Raw genomic sequence first — 21,431 nt, forward strand, 5'->3', positions numbered from 1 at the left:
ACAGCAAACTAAAATGGACTGGAATGGGTGAATTTAACTTGGATGACCATTATATCTACTACTGTGGGCAAGAATCCCTTAGAAGAAATGGAGTAGCCATCATAATCAACAAGAGAGTCCAAAATGTAGTACTTGGGTGCAATCTCAAAAACGACAGAATGATCTCTGTTCATTTCCAAGGCAAACCATTCAGTATCACAGTAATCCAAGTCTATACCCCAATCAGTAATGCTGAAGAAGCTGAAGTTGAACAGTTCTATGAAGACCTACAAGACCTTCTAGAACTAACACCCCCCAAAAGGTGTCCTTTTCATTATAGGGGACTAGAATGCAAAAGTAGGAGGTTAAGAAACACCTGGAGTAACAGGCGAATTTGGCCTTGAAGTACAAAATGAAGCAGCTGCTGCTGCTGCTAAGTTGCTTCAGTTGTGTCTGACTCTGTGCAACCCCATAGATGGCAGCCCACCAGGCTCCCCCATCCCTGGGATTCTCCAGGCAAGAACACTGGAGTGGGTTGCCATTTCCTTCTCCAGTGCATGAAAGTGAAAAGTGAAAGTGAAGTCACTCAGTCCTATCCGACTCTTAGCGACCCCATGAACTGCGGCCTACCAGGCTCCTCTGTCCATGGGATTTTCCAGGCAAGAATACTGGAGTGGGGTGTCATTGCCTTCTCTGGAATGAAGCAGGGCAAAGGCTAATAGAGTTTTGCCAAGAGAAGGCACTGGTCATAGCAAACACCCTCTTCCAACACCACCAAAGAAAACTCTACACATGGACATCACCAGATGGTCAATACCGAAATCAGATTGATTATATTCTTTGCAGCCAAAGATGGAGAAGCTCTATACAGTCAGCAAAAGCAAGACTGAGAGCTGACTGTGGCTCAGATCATGAACTCCTTATTGCCAAATTCAGACTTAAATTGAAGAAAGTAAGGAAAACCACTAGACCCTTCAGGTATGACCTAAATCAAATCCCTTAAAATTATACAGTGGAAGTGACAGATGGATTCAAGAGACTAGATCTGATAGACAGAGTGCCTGAAGAACTATGGACGGAGGTTCGTGACATTGTACAGGAGACAGGTATCAAGACTGGCCCCAAGAAAATGAAATGCAAAAAGGCAAAATGTTTGAGGAGGCCTTAGAAATAGCTGTGAAAAGAAGAGAATTAAAAGCAAAGGAGAAAAGGAAAGATATACCCAGTTGAACACAGAGTTCCAAAGACTAGCAAGGAGAGATAAGAAAGCCTTCCTCAGTGATCAGTGCAAAGAAATGGAGGAAAACAATAGAATGGAAAAGACTAGAGATCTTTTCAAGAAAATTAGCGATACCGAGGGAACATTTCATGTAAAGATGGGCACAATAAAGGACAGAAATGGTATGGACCTAACAGAAGCAGAAGATATTAAGAAGAGGTGGCAAGACTACATAGAAGAGCTATACAAAAAAGATCTTCACGACCCAGATAATCACAATGGTGGGATCACTCACCTAGAGCCAGACATCCTGGAATGTGAAGTCAAGTGGGCCTTAGGAAACATCACTAAGAACAAAGGTAGTGGAGGTGATGGAATTCCAGTTGAGCTATTTCAAATCCTAAAAGATGATGCTATGAAAGTGCTGCACTCAATATGCCAGCAAATTTGGAAAACTCAGCAGTGGCCACAGGACTGGAAAAGGTCAGTTTTCATTCCAATCCCAAAGAAAGGCAATCCCAAAGAATGCTCAAACTACCACACAATTGTACTCATCTCACACACTAGTAAAGTAATGCTCAAAATTCTCCAAGCCAGGTTTCAATAGTATGTGAACTGTGAACTCCCAGGTGTTCAAGCTGGATTTAGAAAAGGCAGAAGAACCAGAGATCAAATTGCCAACATCCGCTGGATCATCGAAAAAGCAAGAGAGTTCCAGAGAAACATCTATTTCTGCTTTATTGACTGTGCCAAAGCCTTTGACTATAGATCATAACAAACTGAAAAATTCTGAAAGAGATGGGAATACCAGGCCATCTGACCTGCCTCTTGAAAAATCTGTATGCAGGTCAGGAAGCAACAATTAGAACTGGACATGGAACAATAGACTGTTTCCAAATAGGGAAAGGAGTACATCAAGGCTGTATATTGTCACCCTGCTTATTTAACTTATATGCAGAGTACATCATGTGATATGCCCGGCTGGATGAAGCACAAGCTGGAATCAAGATTGCCGGGAGAAATATCAATCACCTCAGATATGTAGATGACACCACCCTTATGGCAGAAAGTGAAGAAGAACTAAAGAGCCTCTTGATGAAAGTGAAAGAGGAGAGTGAAAAAGTTGGCTTAAAGCTCAACATTTAGAAAACTAAGATCATGACATCTGGTACCATCATTTCATGGCAAGTAGATGGGGAAAGAGTGAAAAGAGTGGCAGACTTTTATTTTTTTGGGTTCCAAAATCACTGCAGATGGTGACTACAGCCATGAAATTAAAAGGCACTTGCTCCTTGGAAGAAAAGTTATGACCAACAGCATATTAAAAAGCAGAGACATTACTTTGCCAACAAAGATCTGTTTGGTCAAAGCTATGGTTTTTCCAGTAGTCATGTATGGATGTGAGAGTTGGACTATAAAGAAAGCTGAGCACTGAAGAATTGATGATTTTGAACTGTGGTATTGGAGAAGACTCTTGAGAGTCCCTTTTACTGCAAGGAGATCCAACCTGTCCATCCTAAAGGAAATCAGTCCTGAATATTCATTGAAAGGACTGAAGCTGAAACTCCAATACTTTGGTCACCTGATGTGAAGAACTGACTCATTTGAAAAGACCCTGATGCTGGGAAAGATTGAAGGCAGGAGGAGAAGGGAATGACAGAGGATAAGATGGTTGGATGGCATCACCGACTCAATCAATGGACATGAGTGTGAGGAAACTCTGGGAGTTGGTGATGGACAGGGAGGCCTAGCATGCTGCAGTCCATGGGGTCACAAAGAGTCAGACACGACTGAGGGACTGAACTGAACTGAACTGAGGTTTGTCATAGCTTTCCATCATTCAGATGCATTGTGTAGAATTTTTTGTTTTGTGTTGCATTTGTATATTTTTTCTCTTACTGTGAAAATCCCGATTCTTAATAACAAATAAGTTTTTTTATTTTATTTTAAATATAATCATAGCATCAATATGTTTGCATTGGCCTATTGTTGAAGTACATGAAGTACTATCATTTAAATAAAAGAGTTTCAGAATTACAATAGCAAGTAGGATTGTCAGTCATAAGGGAAGTGCACATTTGATTTTGTTAAATGATGCCAAATTCACCTCAGTAGGGCTGTACCATTCTGCATTCCCACCAGCAATTTAAAAGAGTTCCTATTTTCTCACAGCCTTACTAGTATAGCATATTGTCAAACTTTTGAATTTTTGCCACTCTCATAGATCAGAAATGGTATCTCTGTGCAGTATAGATTTTGGGGGGAACTTTTCTTTTTGTAATGAAGAGCTGTGAATATCCACAGAAGCAGACAGAATGGTTATAACTACAGTACCCAGCATTTAGCCTCAACAGATATCAACCTGAGCCATCCCTCCTTCATCCATCCCTCCTTCCAGATTATTCAGGTAACACTTTGTGTGAATAAATATCTCTAGATGATAAGGATCCATTTTCTTAGTAATATAACCACAATGTCATTGCACTGGAAAAAAAATTAACTATTTCCTTAATATCTTGAGATGGTATTCAAATATCCAGTTTCCTTAGATAAGCCAGTGTTGCTGTTGTTGTTGTTAATGATTTAAATAAGGTCTACATGTTGTGATTATGTCTTTTCAGGTCTTTTAATTTTTATGTTTTTACTCAGGTTTCTTTCCCCAACCCCTTTAGAATTTATTTCTGAAGAAACCATGTCGTTTGTCCTGAGAAACTTTCAAGAGTTTGAATTTTTTCTGTTTGAAACTCTGATATAGTGGAACATGTTCTTTTCTCTGTCTTCTCTATTTCCTATAAATTGGTAGTTAGATCTTGTATCAGGTATTTTTACACTTTTTTCCCCCCGTAAGTGATAGATGGTATAAATTCCACAAGGAGGCACATGAAGTCTGTTGCCTTTTTTTTGTGATGTCAGTAGCAATGTCTGTTATATCTCTGTATGTTATTTTGGGATTTTGTTATTATGAGTGAAGTTGAGCATCTCTTCATATATTTAAGGGTCATTTTTATGTTTTTTCTTGTAGAATATCTGTTCATGTCTTAATTGATTTTTCTGTTGAAGTTTTGATATATTGCCCTTGGCATTTTTTGCAAGCTGAACTTTAGGGATGTTAGCCTTTTGTCATGTAAGGTGCAAGTATTTTCTGCTGGTTTTGAGTTACTATCAGGATGTGTCACACAGAATATTTTTTTAAAAAATTATTTGTAGTCACATTTATCAGTGAATTTTTTGTTCTGGATTTTTAAAAAATTCTGGAGTTAAATTACATACACTAAACTTTTAAAGTTAACAATTGATAAAAAAAAAACCCAAAAAACGATTGATGAATTTTGACCATATTGTTGTATGCATTACGAGTTCCTTTATATTATAGAGTGCTATTTCATGTTATAAATATACTCTGTTTTAAAAATCTGTTCACCTTTTGATGGACATTTGTGTTGTTTCTGGTTTGGCGCTGTTATGAATAAAGCAGCTATGAATATTTATAAATTACTCTTTGCATGAATATATTTTCATTTCTCTTGAGTAAATACTTAGAAATAGAGTGGCTGTGTCATAGGTTAGGTGTATATTTGGTTTTATTGCCAGAACTTTTCCCACAGGGATTGTACCATTTTGCATTCCCATCAGCAATACGTAAATTCTGGATGCCCCACACCTTTGACAATATTTGGTGTTGCCAATCTGTTTTAATTTTAGTCATTCTGGGTGAGTATATATGTTTTAAAAACATATTGCCATTATTGAGGTATAATTTTACATACAGTGAATTTTACCCCTTTTAGTGTACAGTTCTATAAGTTTTGATGGATTCATATAATTGTTCTACCTCTACCACAGTCTAGATATGCAACAGCTATGTTGCCAAAAAATTTTTTCTCTAGTGTTCTTTTGTAGTCAGGCCTATCACAAGCCCTCGCAACTGATGTCTGCTTTATATCACTGTAGGTTTTTATTTTTTCCTTTAATTTGTATGCAGTACAGCTCACTTTGTGTGATATGTGAGCCTATTTTTGATAAATACATAGTTGTTTATCCTATCACAATCATGATCAGAACAGTTTCGTCACTCCATAAATTATCCTTTGAAGTCAGCCACTCTCACTGATCTGTTCTCCTCCCTGTAGCCTTTTGGTCTGACTTCTCTCAGTTAGCAAAATGCATCTGGCATTTACACACGTTGTATATATCTCTACTTTGTTCCTTTATCTTGCTAGATAGTATTCCATTGTATTCGATGTAACAGTTTCTTCATTTACCAGTTAAAGAACATTTGGTTTGATTCTGCTTTTTGCCAATTATGAATAATGTTGTTTTAAATATTTGCTATAGATGGGCTTCCTTTGTGTCTCAGCTGGTAAAGAATCTGTCTGCAGTGCAGGAGACCTGGGTTCTATCCCTGGGTTGGGAAGATCCACTGGAGAAGGAAAAGGCTACCCACTCCAGTATTCTGGCCTGGAGAATCCCATGGACTGTATAGTCATGGGGTCTCAAAGAGTCAGACATGACTGAGCAACTTTCACTTTCACTTCACTTTGTGTAAATGTAAGATTGCAGTTCACTTGGATAAATACCTAGGAGTGGGATTGCTGGGTTGTATTGTTAAGGGTAGGTGTAACTTTCTAAGAAACTGCCAAAGTGTCTTCCCAAGTTGCTTTGCCATTTTGCATTCCATCAGCAATATGAGAGAGTGTTCATTTGCTTCACATCCTTGCCAGCATTAGGTATTGCCAGGGTTTTCTTTGTTTTTGTTTTAGCCATTTTAGTAGGTGTGTAGTGGTATCTCACAGGTTTTATTTGCAACATCTTCTTCACTAATGATGATGAGCATCTTTATATGCTTATTTTTATTTGTATGTCTTTTTTTTTATTATTATTTTTAAAAAACTATGTATATCTTCTTTGTTGACTTGTCTGTCCAGAGTTTTTTTTGCCTATTTTCCAATTTTTTTGTTTGTCTTATTGTAATAGTTCCTTGCCTATTTTTGGATATGTGTTATGTGATAGATAAATATGTACTGAATATTTTCTTGTGTTCTGCAGCTCATCATTTGACTTCTTACCGGTGTCTTTCAAAGAGCAGTTTTTAATTTTGATTAAGTCCATTTTATTAACAATTTCTATGGGTTAGGCTCTTCATGTCTTACCTAAGAAATCTTTGTCTAACCCTAAGGTCATGAAGACTTTCATTCATATTTGTATATATTCATATATGTGGGTGTGTGCTCAGTCATGTCCGAGTCTGTGCAATCCCACAGACTGTGGCCCTCTCTTGTCCTTGGGATTTTCCCAGCAAGCATACTGAAGCAGGTTGCCATTGCCTCCTCCAGGTGATCTGCCCAACTCAGGAATCCAGCCCACATCTCCTGAATCTCCTGCATTGACAGGTGGATTCTTTACCACTGAGCCACCTGGGAATCCCATATATTCATAAAATATTATCAGTATATATTTTATAGATGTGTGTATATATGTATTAGAATTTTAATTGTATATTAGGTTTCCAAACCATTTCAAGTTAATTTTTTTCCACATGGCTCACTAACTGTTCCAGTATCATTTGTTGAAGATGTTTGGAGTTGCATTGACATCTGTTGAAAATCTGTTGACAGTATATATATGAGTTTGTTTCTGGATGCTGTTCTGTTCCCTGTATTTATTGTTATCTTTTCACCAATCCTAAACTGTCTTTATTGCTGTAGCTCTATGGTTAGTCTTGAAATCAAGTAGTGTAAGTCTGTTCTTTGGAAAATAGATTTAGCTTTTCTAGGTCTTTGCATTTCAACTTATAGAATAGAATCACCTCATCAGTTTTTATAAAATATCTTGGAATTTGATTGAAAATATTGATAGCTCATTCCTTTCTGTGTCTGGATAATATTCCATTGTATGTATTATGCATGTTGATGGACATGGGTTGTTTACACCGTTTGGCTCTTGTGGTTACTGTTGCTGTGAACATTCATGTATAAGTGTTTGAGTACCTGCTTTAATTCTTTTGGATATATACCTGGGAGTGGAGATGCTGAGTCATGTGGTAATTCTGTGTTTAACTTTTGAAGAACCACCAAACTGTTTTATGCAGCTGTTGTGTCATTTACATTCCCACCAGCAATGTAGGAGGGTTCCAATTTCTCTACTTCCCTGCCGATACTTATTATTTTCCTCTCTTAATTATATCCATCCTAGTGGGTGTGAAGTGGTAGCTCACTGTGTTTTTGATTTACATTTCCCTAGTAACAAATAATATCGAGCATCTTTTTGTGTGCTGGTTGGCCATTTGCTTCTCTTCTTTGAGAGAAATGTCTTTTTAATCCTTTGTCCATTTTTAAACTGGATTTGTATTTTTGTTGTTGAGCTTAAAATAAGAGGTTTTTTTGTATATTCTGGATATTAGACTGTGACTTCAAGTATTTCCTCCCATTCTACATGTTTTTGTTTTATTTTCCTGATGTCCTTTGATGCAAAAAATTTTTTTTAATTTTTATGATGTCCAATTTGTCTTATTTTTTTCTTTTGTTGTATGTGCTTTCAGTGTCATGTAAGAATTCATTGCCAAATCCAAGGTCATGAAGATTTTCTTCTGTTTTCCTAAAGTTTTATAATTTTAGCTGTTATATTTTGATTAATTCATTTTGAGTTAATTTTTGTATATGGTGTAAGACATGAAAGTGAAAGTCACTCAGTCATGTCCAGTTCTTTGTGACCCCCATGGACTATACAGCCCATGGAATTCTCCAGGTCAGAATACTGGAGTGGGTAGCCTTTCCCTTCTCCAGAGGATCTTCCCAACCCAGGGATCAAACCCAGGTCTCCCTTATTGCAGGCAGATTCTTTACCAGCTGAGCCACAAGAGAAGCCCAAGAATACTGGAGTGGGTAGCTTCTCCAGTGGATCTTCCCAACCCAGGAATCAAACCAGCGTCTCCTGCATTGCAGGCAGATTCTTTTTTCTTTCTTTTTTTAAAAATTAATTAATTTATTTTAATTGGACACTAATTCAGTTCAGTTTCAGTTCAGTCGCTCAGTGGCGTCTGACTCTCTGCAACCCCATGAACCACAGCACGCCAGGCCTCCCCTGTCCATCACCAACTCCTAGAGTCTACCCAAACCCATGTCCATCGAGTCAGTGATGCCATCCAGCCATCTCATCCTCTGTCGTCCCCTTCTCGCCCTGCCCTCAATCTTTCCCAGCATCATGGTCTTTTCAAATGAGTCAGCTCTTTGCATCAGGTGGCCAAAATACTGGCATTTCAGCTTCAACATCAGTCCTTCCAGTGACCACTGATCTCCTCTAGGATGGACTGGTTGGATCTCCTTGTAGTCTGAGGGGCTCTCAAGAGTCTTCTCCAACACCTGGCTTCAGTCCTTGGGTTGGGAAGATCTCCTGGAGGAGGGCATGGCAACGCACTCCAGTATTCTTGTCTGGAGACAGAGGAGGAGTTACAGAGTCGAACACGACTGAGAGAGTGAAAAATATAAGTTTCATGTGAATAGCCAGTTGTCCCAGCACTGTTTATTAAAGAGGCTGTTCTTTCCCATTGAATGATATTGGCACCCTTGTTGAATATCTGCCACAGATGTATGGGTTTGTCTCTGGACTCTTAATTCTATTCCTTTGGCCTGTGTCTTTCTTCATGGCAGTATACCACACAAGTTTTTCGTTTTTACCTGTTAATATGTGTTAGTATAGTGTATTGATTTTTCAAGTTTTGGTTACATTTTAGAAGTTTTTATTTAAAAACTTTGGGTTAGTTCATTAAAAAATCATCTCCAAATGTCAGATTTATGATAACACATGTATACAAACTTAATGGATAGTTTTGTTTAAAACATTTTGGTGTGTTTCACCATTTCTCTAGCTGCATACAGATGAGTGATTTAGATAAGCAGTGTATCAGGGCATATTCTAACTGAATTTTCGCCACGAGTTTAAAGAAAAACTAGCTACATAAATAATTCAATCTGTCACAAGATGTTGACACTTGCTCTAGAAGGCCCAGAGTAAGAATAGTCTAGAGATTTGCATCACATCAGGAGGGAATCATATATCTATAGTTTCTTAGAGAAAAATGGATGGAAACACTGCCTTTTACCCAAGTCATGGTTTTTAACTTTAATCAACACAACAAAAATTTCAGTCCTTCAGAACCAAAATATGATATGCCTCTGAAGTTTCTTTTCATCTGTAACTTTTCTCTACTCTCTCTCTTTTTCCTGTAATAATTTATTTGCTGAAGAAAATGGACTTTTGGTCCTAATGTTTCCTACTTTTGCTGATTGAATAACTGTGGTGCAGTTTGATATGTTCCTGTGTTCTTTATTTCCTGTGAGTTACAAGTTGACCTTAGGGAAATCTAGAGACTTGATCAGATTGAGATAAAACATTTTTTTGGTTATATGCACCTCATTGCTAATGTTAGTGTCTTCTGTTAGGAGGCACATAATACCTGCTTCTCTGGTGACTCAGACAGTAAAGAATCCACCTGCAATGCTGCAGACCTGGATTCGATCCCTGGGTTGGGAAGAACCCCTGGAAGAGGGCATGGCAACCCACTCCAGTATTCTTACCTGGAGAATCCCCATGGACAGAGGGCCTGGTGGGTTGCAGTCCATGGTGTTGTAAAAAGTCAGACACGACTGAGTGACTAAGCATAAAATACCTGCTTATGTCTGTTTTTATCATGTTCGCTTACTTTATTTTGATTCATTTTGGTTTTAATAATTCTAGGGGTTTTAGATGGAAAGGTTAAGATACAAGCTCTAGAGTCCAGGAATCTTGGTTCATGTTTTATTTCATTACCTACTAGTTCACTAATTTTGGAAACTCACTTCCCCTACTCAGTGTTAACTTTTTATCTATTAACATGAAGAGGGGATGATGGTGTCTACTCATGGGGAAAAAAGTAAGCAAATTATTCAGCTGAGATGAATAGCTCTCCTTTGTCCCCATCAGTGTACAGTTGCATATAGTAACCACTCAAAGTAAGCTTAATTGCAAGTGATTTTTGCCCTTGCTTTTATGTATTCACATTAATCAGCTCCCAACTAATGTTGGAAAGTAGGCTGTTTGTTGAATAAATTGTACCATAGCATGTTTTATGCTTGAAGTCCACTGAGAAGTACTTACTGCTAATTTTTTTTTTTTTAACAGTGTAATGTTCAAGCTCAGAAATGCCTTATGTGGATCGTCAGAATCGCATTTGTGGTTTTCTAGACATTGAAGAAAATGAAAACAGTGGGAAATTTCTTCGGAGGTACTTCATACTGGATACCAGAGAAGATAGTTTTGTATGGTACATGGATAATCCACAGGTTTGTAAAATCCAAAAGGTTCCCTCTTCAAAAGCATATGGATTTTAATTATTAAAGTATTTGACACACTGTGCAGGTGTTAGGATTGGTCTTCCTAAACAACATATGTTTAAGTTTATTTCTACTGACTACTTATTTCTACTATTCTCCTTGCCCTGTACCTCCAACTCCTACTGTTAAAGTTCAGAAGATGAAGCTCTGTTTGATAAAAATTTATGCATGTGATTATGTTTTTCCTTCCTTGGGAGAAGCAACTCTAACTCTGGTAGAAAATTTTTGGATTATTTAGATTTGAGGTACTGTCTCTAAGATAGAGACTACTATCTTTTGGTAAATAAGCTGCTTAACCAATTTGACTCTCTTGCACTTGTGTAGTCCTTTCATCTTTTAGTGTCAGACTTGAGTGACAGCCATTTGTGAATTTGATTTTTTTTTGTTACCTTGCAAATTATTGGGGGCAGATGTCATATATTAAAAATTAGAATCCCATTTTTAAGATCTGTGAGAGGCCTTGGCCTGGAGATCATCTGTTGAATGGTTTTAAATTTTCTTTATCTGTGAAACTCTTAATTCAAATTGAGATGTATATTGCAAGGAAGTATGTGCAAAGCAGGAGATGAGTCCCTAGCAAACTTTTAAGCTGATCTGGTCTAGGGGATGACCTGTATAGGTGAGGAATGAAAAATTGGGGAGAGGAGGGACTGGTAGGAGGTTCTGTTCTATTTCACAGAGAAGGAACCAGAACCCCTAACAACTAGTCTGGTATTCTTTTCTCTTCAATATTGATTTTAGATTAGGCAAAATGCATATTGCGAATACATTTATGTTTTTTCATATAGAATTTGAGTTGTGGGGAACTATATTTAATACATTGAGATAAATCATAATGGAAAAGAATATAAAAATGAATTCATTTTCTTTCATTTTCTTAATTCATGCAGAAAATATGTTCATTTTCTGAACACATATATATATGCAGCAGAAATTAACACAGCATTGTAAATCAACTATACTTCATTCAAAAAGTCAAAGAAAAAAGAGAATAGGATAAATACTTGACAATTGAAAAAGTAGTCAATTGATAGTATCCTTGAAGGCCACGGGGTTCTGAGTAATCCCAGCAGGACTTTGTGAAAAGCAAGTCCAGTCCGGAAGCAAACATCCCCTCATCCTCTCTTCTAATGGGGACAGAACAAGGAGAGATGATGAATTGGAGCTTGATAGTGATAAGTTTTTTAAAAAATTCTCTTATATGAAAGGTAATAAGGTGATAATCAAGTCCTCTAGGGGTTTATAATGTACGTAAGCTCACACATTGTAACTGGAAGTTGATCATCAGCCATTATTTTAGAAAATATAATGTCATATATCTTGGGTTTGAAGTTTATACATTTATCATTTACTATACCTGATATTCGGAGAAGGCAATGGCAACCCACTCTAGTACTCTTGCCTGAAAAATCCCATGGGCAGAGGAGCCTGGTAGGCTGTAGTCCATGGGGTTGCGAAGAGTCGGACATAACTGAGCGACTTCACTTTCACTTTTCACTTTCATACATTGGAGAAGGAAATGGCGACCTACTCCAGTGTTCTTGCCTGGAGAATCCCAGAGACGGCGGAGCCTGGTGGGCTGCCGTCTGTGGGGTCGCACAGAGTCGGACACGACTGAAGCGACTTAGCAGCAGCATACCTGATATTACTGACAGCTTCTACTGATAATTGAAAGAAATTATAAACTTCAAACTAATTTTTTTGAGTTGTAAGGGATCTTAATCCTTAGTATTAATTCAGTCTCCTCCTTAATGCAAGAGACCCATTTATCCCTAATGTTCACTATGTTGTTTGAACTACACATTACTAAAAAGTATTTATTATAGTTGAGACAGCCTTAGTTATTGTTTTGCATGCCAAAATCTAGTTCTTTGTATCTTCTATTTATGGATCTACTTTCACCCTCTGATTCTCTATACATTTAGTCCTATATCCACATGGAGTCTTTCAAATTTCGGAGGATTGTTTGTATTTTAATTAGTTTACATTATTTGATTGCTGACCTTGTATGAGGCTTTTTTTTTTGCTAGGAACTGTGTCTTTTCTACCCTTGTCCTTATTGAACTTATCGATACCCTGTTTTACTTCCTTATTTCTGACTATGACCAACTTTCTTGGGTGATAGTAACCTGTCTATGCAGCTACGTGATTAATACCTTTATTTACTTGATCAGAGTCATTGGGAGAAGGAGCAAGTCAGCAGAAATCAAAAGTTCATGTTTATTTTCTTTTCTCCTTTTTTTAAAAAACATGAATCCAGTTCCTCCTTTTTATTGCCCATCTCTTTATCTGTAGCACAATCCCACTCCACGTTTCCAAGGTGGGGAGTAACTTAGCCCCTCTTGACTCCCTCTGATTACAGTTTACTAGATTCCAGTTTCTGATTTTCCTCCCCACACAAACCAGTGCTTAGTTCTATCTATGAGCTTCCCTTGATTTCTCTCTTTCATAAGATCTGGTTGACTCTTGTACAGTTTCTCCTGAATGTTATTTACACCTGCTTGATTGTTTCTCTGTCTTCATATAATAGGTTCTTCTCCTTAGAATATCTCCTTTTGTCAGTACTTCCCACTTAAACAGAACTAAAGGAAAAGAACAAAATAGAATATGTGTATTACATAAACTTGGATTTCAGAGGGAAGTTGTGATTGTAGCTAGCAGAGAGAGTGAATGTCTTCCCTGAAGTGGTAGTAACATTTGAAATTGACCGGGAAGAAAGAGTATGATTTTGGCCAAGATGTAGAGAAATGGGTATTCGGTGCTCACCCAATAGGTGGGGCAGGAAATCAAAGTAAGGAGCCCTGTGGCATACTTGGAAAATAATTGGCTTTGGCTGTAGCAGGGAGGGTATTTGTTAAAGTATGTGCTTAGCTAGATCTTTCTCACATGCACACTTTTTTTAAAGCCAAATTTCTGTGGTGTAATTACTTAGCCCATTAGTTTTTTTGGAGTGCAGAATTTTAAATCTGTCTTTCTATTCAGTTTATTCTTAATAATTTTATCTCTTCATACCAACTAATAAGAATCTTTTACAATCTGCATTCTGTCATCCAGTGTATTAGCTTTCAATACCAGCTTTGTGTCACTTTAAAATGTATTAAGACATGTCATGAAAACTTTAGTAAAATGTCTTGCTAAGATTATTGTGTTGAACCACATGAAATTACCATTTTACTACCATTTTGACCTACTAAAAAAAAAAGAATGGTGATTTCATATGATTCAACCTGGTTGCATATGTTACATGCCCTAGCACTGTTTCACTGATTTTAATACCCTGTCCTTAGGGAGCCAGTCTTCCTCTGATCACTGCTTTCTTTACATTAACCATTGGTTTAAAAATCCATTCTAGAGTATTACTAGGGAATCAATTTGGGGCTGTCTGTGTTTTGTTGATGGTGTGAGACATGGTGGAGAATTAATTAAGTAGCTTTATTAGAAAGTGAATTTGAAAAAACCTGAAAGAGGATTTTCGCAAAATGAGTAGAGGAACTCATAACAAATGGCTTGTTTCCCTTTTTATCTTAAATGTCATACTAGTTTATTATCTCTTGTTCATTGTCAAATAACAGATTTGAAACCCACTTCTTTTGTGAATTGGCAGCAATCACACCACTTCGTAGAAACTAGGTATTTTGAATATCCTTTGTCTGCCAGGTACTTATATTTCATTGTACCGTGTCACTGATCTATGACCTTTTATGTCATACAGTCAGGATATAGTTGCTCATTTCTTTTTCTCACCCATGGGATTAGAGCTGTATTCAGCTAGTTCAAATGATAGAATTATGGAGGATTAAAAGAAAAATAATGATTTCGAATTGTGGAATAGCAGTATTTGGGGAAAAAAACTCTTTGATAGTGGTTAGAAGAGCTTGAAGACATTTTAATATTTCATTTCCTTATCCAAATTGAAAAGAAAAAACCCTTTAAACATAAAACATTTTGTATAAGGACAACCATTTAAAGATACACATTAAAAGTTATAATTTTATGTACATGTTTATGATATAAATATAAAAGCTTGTATCAGTATATAGTCTGGAGTTTAAAGCAAAACATAATGCAGTTTTACTCTGCATAGAAGTGACAGTTTTGAAAAGACTTGTCCATGTTAACAATAATGAATTTGTGATTGAGAATCTCGTCTTTTAAATGTCTAGGCTTCCGTATCATTAACTGTTTCCACTAAGCTTACAGAGGTTTGAGACAGGTACCTCCTAATCATTCATGAGAATAAGCCCATAGATTTTTTTCTTTAATGTACATTATTATAAAGGAAATTAAAAATTGATCCTTAATCTACAGTGGAGGAAACTTTTCAAAATCAGGACTATTATTACTTTTACTTTTGAAATCATCTATCAGTCTTTATGTTTATTACTTTTTTCCAGATTCTTCTATCTGGTTTTCCCATCTCCATCTTCCCTGTCTATTATAGTCCAAGACACGTTAATTAAAGCACAGTTTTGGTTACAGAACTGCTTACAAGCCTTCTTTAATTGTTTCAATGAGATATATATATATATATATATATATATGTTTTTTTGGGGGGGGCTGCTTGCAGGATACTAGTTCCCCAACCAGGGATTGATACCCAGCTACCACACTGAGAGGACTGAGACCTGAGCACTGCATGGCTGGGAATTCCCTCCAAGTCTTCACAGTATAAATTCCTTGCTCCTTTGTTTCTTGTTTAGGTCCTCTATGATTAGGCTGTTAGTTTAAGTTCCTAAACCACTGTTTCCTACTTCAGCCCTGTGTGGCCCCATTTTACAGGCCAGCGTGGTCTCTTTCCCATTTCAGTACAGTACATCCTCTTCTGCTTGGTGAAGCTCATCTGTTTCTCTGCCTGGAATATTCTCCGTCCTGCTCTTTGTGTTTTGAACTTTATAAAGTCCAGCTTCAGTGCTTTTTATTCTTCCATTGAGTCTTTCTGATAGCCTCAGCCAGAAATGATTCTCCTTCTTTTAAGACACATACCATAACCCAAACTTGGGAAGGGAAGAATAATTACATTTTTTATGAATGTGCCAATATATACATTCCCTGCATATGGTTTTAAAAGTGTCAATAATTTTCTTGAAAAATGGTGTCAATGTAGATTAGTAATGGTGTAATAAATACTAACATAATTTAAATGGGGGAAAATCCAGTCTTTTTAAAGATATATGTGATTTAATAATTTTAATAAAAGTATATATTTACTCTTTTGAAATTTCTTACCTTTGTATTTGTTTTATGTTTAAATATTTTTTCCCCATTGCTTTCTGAAACAAAATCTGATCTTGCTTATGGTTTGTTAAGCTCATGAAAAAAATTTAGTTATAATGATAGTAAAATAGCCTTTAGCTATAACAGAATGTGTTGTGGTGGAACAGAAAGAATTCAGTGTTGTTATCTGTGTTGTCCACTTGATTTCAAACCTAGTAAATACTTGAACTGAAAAGTTAATTTGTTAAATGTGACATCTAAACGTCTGATTTCTTAACTGTTTTTTTAGTGTGTATAGGACATTTTATGTGAAATAAATTTGTAATGTTGGATCATTAATTATATATTAATAATTTGTTTATAGAACCTACCTTCTGGATCATCACGTGTTGGCGCCATTAAACTTACCTACATTTCAAAGGTAGTTTCTCTGTATTGTCTTACATTCATGCTTGAATGAAGATCCCTTAGAGTGAGAGTATGAATGAAAGGAGCCGACTCTTCTCTTTGTCATTTAAGATGATGTTCTGGTTCATATCACACTGAAAACAGTACTTGATTACTATGTTTAGGAAGTTCTTTGGTAAAATTAGGATATTTTATCAAATTTAGAATACAGAGACACATTATAGAATGTAGCAAATTGGGAGGTTAGCATTAACTTTTATGATTAGGCATATGAATGTCAGAAGGGGAGATTGATCTGTTAATTGTTAGGTTCTGTCTTTGGGAAATCTGGTGAAGATTTTTCTAAATCTGTATTTATTGAAACTAATTTTTAATCTCATTACCTTTTTTTCTTTACATCTTACTTTGAGGAGAATAGGAACTATCTTCATGATGAAAGTTGATTTTTTCCCTCATTTGACTTTGTCTCTATTAATTTCTTTTCAATGTTTGTTGACTTTTTAGAAATTTTTGCAATACTATTTTTCTTTTCAAAAATTTAGATTTGTATTAGGTAGTTTTTCCCCTCTTATTATCTTTTATTAGTGTTTTGGGAACTGAGATAGAGAGATGCTGAGGAACTATTAATAGTTTTGTTTTACAGAAAGTAATAAGCTTGGTGATGACTTGAGATATGAAAGTAGCAAAACAGTATGATTAAATAATATGCATATACATACTGTTATGCATATATTGGGATTTATTAGCAAAGGTCTTCATCAGGGGACCAGTTTACAAGTATGCCTCTGTTTAAAAGAAAAAGATATTTTTGATAAATAAAAAGCTTTGTTATCAGTATCATAATAGAGCTATTCATTCTCACTGACCAAAAAATAAAATAGTCCTTGGACAACAAAAATTACATATTTAAAGGGAACCATTTTACTTTAAAATCATTATTATGTAAATTTTCAGAAGACAAATTTTGTTTAAATATACCTCAAGTGTTCCTATAAATTTAAGACATTTAGTAATACTTCAGGGTAGATAGCAACTTAAATTCTATAGAGACTATTGTTAGGAAGTGTAGGATTCCATTGTAGAATAGACTGTAGATGCCCCCCAACACCCCACCCCCTCATCAGTTTCCTTGATTGTGTGCAGTATACATACACTGCAGTGTAAACATGCTGCCAGGGATTTTTGACTCTTAGTGAAGTGATGTGGAAAGGCCTATTTCATTGGAATAGGCAGTTGAGGTAGAAATTGCCCATGTGCCTCTATCTTTTCAATTGCTTATTGCCTGGTCTTTTTAAGAATGGGAGGTCTTTTTAAGGATTAAGATAGTAATTCAATAAAACAGGCAGACTGGCCACTGCTTTCCCCTCCTCCATTGCTTCCCTTTTGAAATATAACCTTCTCTGTGTAGTGAAGTTTCACCTCTGCCCCATACTGAAGTTTGAATTGTATGCTTGTACTCTACTTTAGACTTGCCACTTTTCCCTCAGAATTTATCCCTGGAACAAACTTCATTGTGATTCAGTGCTCTGAATTTGTAGTTGGGATCAGTCAGGAAACCTAAACTTAGAATTCCTTCTGAAGGTACAGAACAGATGCTACAATTCTGAGTTCTGACACTGGGCAGCAGCATGGCAAACAGCCATGAATGGGCTTCAATGTGAGCTACTCTATTTAAAGGGCTAGCAGCAACCAGGTGCAGCTAGTTGTTCACTTTCCAAATGGGACCATGTACTGCATGTAGTAAAGGGGGGTCCCTTATCCTAGGGTATTTCAATGTACAAATGAGGATCCAGTGCCATTTTGGTTTCCTCATTGCAGATTAGTGTCTTCTGGATTTTTGGACTTTATTAAATATACAATTTGGCCCTTACCCACCACCATTTCCTCATGCAGTTAATTTAGAAATATGAAATTTGGGAAGAATTCATGGTTTCTTTGGAGTATTCCTTGAGGGTATTTTGAAAATTGCATGAAACCAAAAATGTTTATATGTGTGACATAAAACTTACTGGTTTATTTTCAGTTTCTTCGTACTTCCTTTGAAGAAAAAACAATTTTGTTCAAAGAGAGCATGGAAGTAACACTTGTTTTTGTGCATCTTAACATTTGGGACTCATGTTCTAAATTTAATTTATAGTTCTTTTTCTTTTGCCTTAAAGTTTAACTTTAGATCTATGTGCTAAATGTGTGTGAGTACTGGGAAATCGTACATGTGGAAGTTCACACAGTGTTTAAGGTTGATTATAATAGCATATGAAGAAGTGAGTGATTCATTTCTCTCTCTTGTTAGGTTAGCGATGCAACTAAACTAAGGCCAAAGGCTGAGTTCTGTTTTGGTGAGTAGCTGTATTTTATACATTAGTAATTTTAAGTTAGACTAATATAATTATATCATATTGCAAGAGAAAACAGTCACAGAAGGCCCATGTCTTAGTCCTGTGGGTTAATGAATTATTCTAAGGCAGATTGCCTTGAAACTACTGTCTGGTGAAGAAGTAAAACTGCTCCCCCACCCCTGAAACCTCTTCCTGTGTCCCATCCCAGTCACAACCTCCTCCCACTCTACCCATGTGTAATCATTATCTAGGCATTTACAGTGATCACATCCAGTGAGATTAGTTTTATTATTATTTGATGTTCAGTGCTTAAATAATGGAAAGGATTTAGTTTGCAGCTTATGGGAAATGAGAAGTGCACAGCTTGGGAGCAAGGTAGTTGGGGATATTTGATTAAGTACATTTGATTAAGTGCTCAGTAAACATTTAACGAAGGCCTAGTGTATGTGCACTTTACTTGGCACTGGGGCTGTGAGAGTCATGAGAAGCAGCTGTTGCCCTTGAGAGTCTCCCAGGCTGCAATCTCACAGACAGGTTCAGTTCAGTTCAGTTCAGTCGCTCAGTCGTGTCCGACTCTTTGTGACCCCATGGACTGCAGCATCCCAGGTCTCCTGTCCATCACCAGCTCCTGGAGTTGACTCAGACTCATGTCCATTGAGTCGGTGATGCCATCCAACCATCTTATCCTCTGTCATCCCCTTCTCCTGCCACCTTCAATCTTTCCCAGCATCAGGGTCTTTTCCAGTGAGTCAGTTCTTCGTCAGGTGGCCAAGGTATTGGAGTTTCAGCTTCAGCATCAGTCCTAGGATGAACTGGTTGGATCTCCGTGCAGTCCAAGAGAGTCTCAAGAGTCTTCTCCAACACTACAGTTGTAATGCATCAGTTCTTCAGTGCTCAGCTTTCTTTATAGTCCAACTCTCACATCCATACATGACTACTGGAAAAACCGTAACTTTGACTAGATGGACCTTTGTTGGCAAAGTAATGTCTCTGCTTTTTAATATGCTGTCTAGGTTGGTCATAACTTTCCTTCCAAGGAGCAAGCATCTTTTCATTTCATGGCTGCAGTCGTCATCTGCAGTGATTTTGGAGCCCAAAATCAGGTACAGGGCCAGGGAATTATCATTGCATTTATCACAGGTGGTAGATAAAGGGGTAGCAATCTATTTAATAGAGTCACAGAAGAAGAGCTTCAAATCCTTTTTTGGGAATCTTGAGAGTCAAGGGAGCCACACTGCATGAGGCTCACGTGATCATCCTTTATCACTGGGGAGAAAAGGTGGGAGGACCCCTGGACAGAGGCGTGCAGGGGAGAAGAACATGGTGTATGGGGGGATCTGAACACTGAATGAAGCTGGAGAGAGTGGTGAGAGACTGAAAAGTGAAAAGGCAGAAGTTAGGGTGTAATATGTTGACAAGTGATTTTTTCTTGTTGTTTTTTGGAAAATGAGAGGTAAGAGATTAGAGAACATCTAGAGAGAAGATAGAAGGTGAAGGAAGTTTTTTTGTGTTGACAGGAGAGTTTGATGCAAGGAGACAGGTTAAGTGGTTTTTAAACTACTGTTCCTAACATGAGCCTGAATTAGGATAATGGCATTGGGGGAAAGAGGAGGGATGAAGAGCATTAGAAGGAAAAGCACAAGGACTTGGTGACTGGACGTGTGGGAACCGAAGGGAAGACAGAGATGTCAAATAGGTTTGCTTCAAGGAAAGAAATGGAGGATCTAGGAGAGCTGATTTGATAGGGTGAAATATTTAGTATAGGATGAGATATTTAGTATGGAGTTTGAGTCGTGGAGAAATATCCAAATGGAAATACTCTGGTGACAGTAATTAGGGAGTGGATGGAGCTTGAAGATCAAGAATGGAGAATGTTAGAATCTGTTATCATAGTGGGTATAGTTAAAGCTGGGAGAATCTATATGCTCTCAGTGTGTGGACGTTAGTGAGGAAAGGGACAAAAATTAGTAGGAGTTTCCAGCTGATCTCAAAAGAGACTATTTTACATGAAAGTAGAAGATATTTGTTAAATATGTTTTTTTTTGCTTGGGAAGGGCAGGTTTCTTCTGTAGGCAGTATGGTAGGGATAGCATTGTATATGTCCACTCAGAAAGTGTGATACAAGCAGGATATAGTATGAGGATCCTCTGTAATGCTTTTGTCACCACTAAGAAGCTATAAAAAGTCATGTATTTCTTACAGATTTATAATTTTTGGTTGCTAAATCAGAAAATGCCTCAGAACCTTGTTGAATGAAAAGCTCCTGGGGGCAAGTCACGTGACAGAGAACTTTGTATTTTAGAGTATATCATACACACACTCTTGAAAGTCGTTAATGTAAAATCTCAAACATACAATTTGAAGGGCTAGCAGTACACAGGGAGAGATTTGACATTCAGTTAGTGCGGTATTTAGAATGAGGGATTTTAATTGAAATCAGAGATTAAGATTAGTTATCTATTGCTCTGCCAGTAGTTTATTAGTCTTCTATTAGAGGGAGTGTTGCTCGGTTGTTTCCAAGTCTTTGCAACCCCACAGACTGTAACCCGCCAGAGTTCTCTGTCCGTGGGATTTTCCAGGCAAGAATACTGGAGTGGGTTGCCATTTCCTTCTCTAGGGGATCTTCCTAACCCTCCCCTGTCTCCTGGGTCTCCTGCATTGGCAGGCAGATTCTTTTAACACTGCACCACCTGGGAGGCCCCTGTTAGAGGAAGGATTCATAAAATGTTTACCTTCAGAAAGAGGCACTGACTTCTAAAATGGACCCACAACTTCCGTAAAAATGGCAGCATAAAGACTTTCCTCCCTTTTTTTTGTTCTTGTTCAGTTGCTAAGTCATGTCCAACTCTCTGCTACCCCATGAACTGCAGCATGACAGGCTCCCCTGTCCTTCACTGTTTCCCAGAG

General features: G+C 37.2%; 1 protein-coding gene across 6 annotated transcripts in view; it reads left to right on the plus strand.

Annotated features, from left to right (window-relative positions):
• The window catches only part of PLEKHA1 (pleckstrin homology domain containing A1), a 53,479-nt gene that overhangs the window by 8,047 nt on the left and 24,001 nt on the right, over positions 1 to 21,431 (plus strand). For 5 of the 6 annotated variants that reach the window (XM_043925617.1, XM_043925618.1, XM_043925614.1 and 2 more), the window contains exons 2-4: positions 10,355 to 10,515; positions 16,145 to 16,201; positions 18,479 to 18,524. In XM_043925617.1, the coding sequence (XP_043781552.1) occupies positions 10,375 to 10,515; positions 16,145 to 16,201; positions 18,479 to 18,524 (244 nt within the window). In that variant the 5' untranslated portion in view covers positions 10,355 to 10,374. Of the gene's footprint in view, positions 1 to 10,354; positions 10,516 to 16,144; positions 16,202 to 18,478; positions 18,525 to 21,431 lie in introns of those variants that run through there. The other variant, XM_043925619.1, reaches the window with a different exon arrangement.

The sequence above is a fragment of the Cervus elaphus genome, chromosome 15 (genome assembly GCF_910594005.1).
Source record: "Cervus elaphus chromosome 15, mCerEla1.1, whole genome shotgun sequence".
In the NCBI taxonomy this organism is placed as follows: Eukaryota; Metazoa; Chordata; class Mammalia; order Artiodactyla; family Cervidae; genus Cervus; species Cervus elaphus.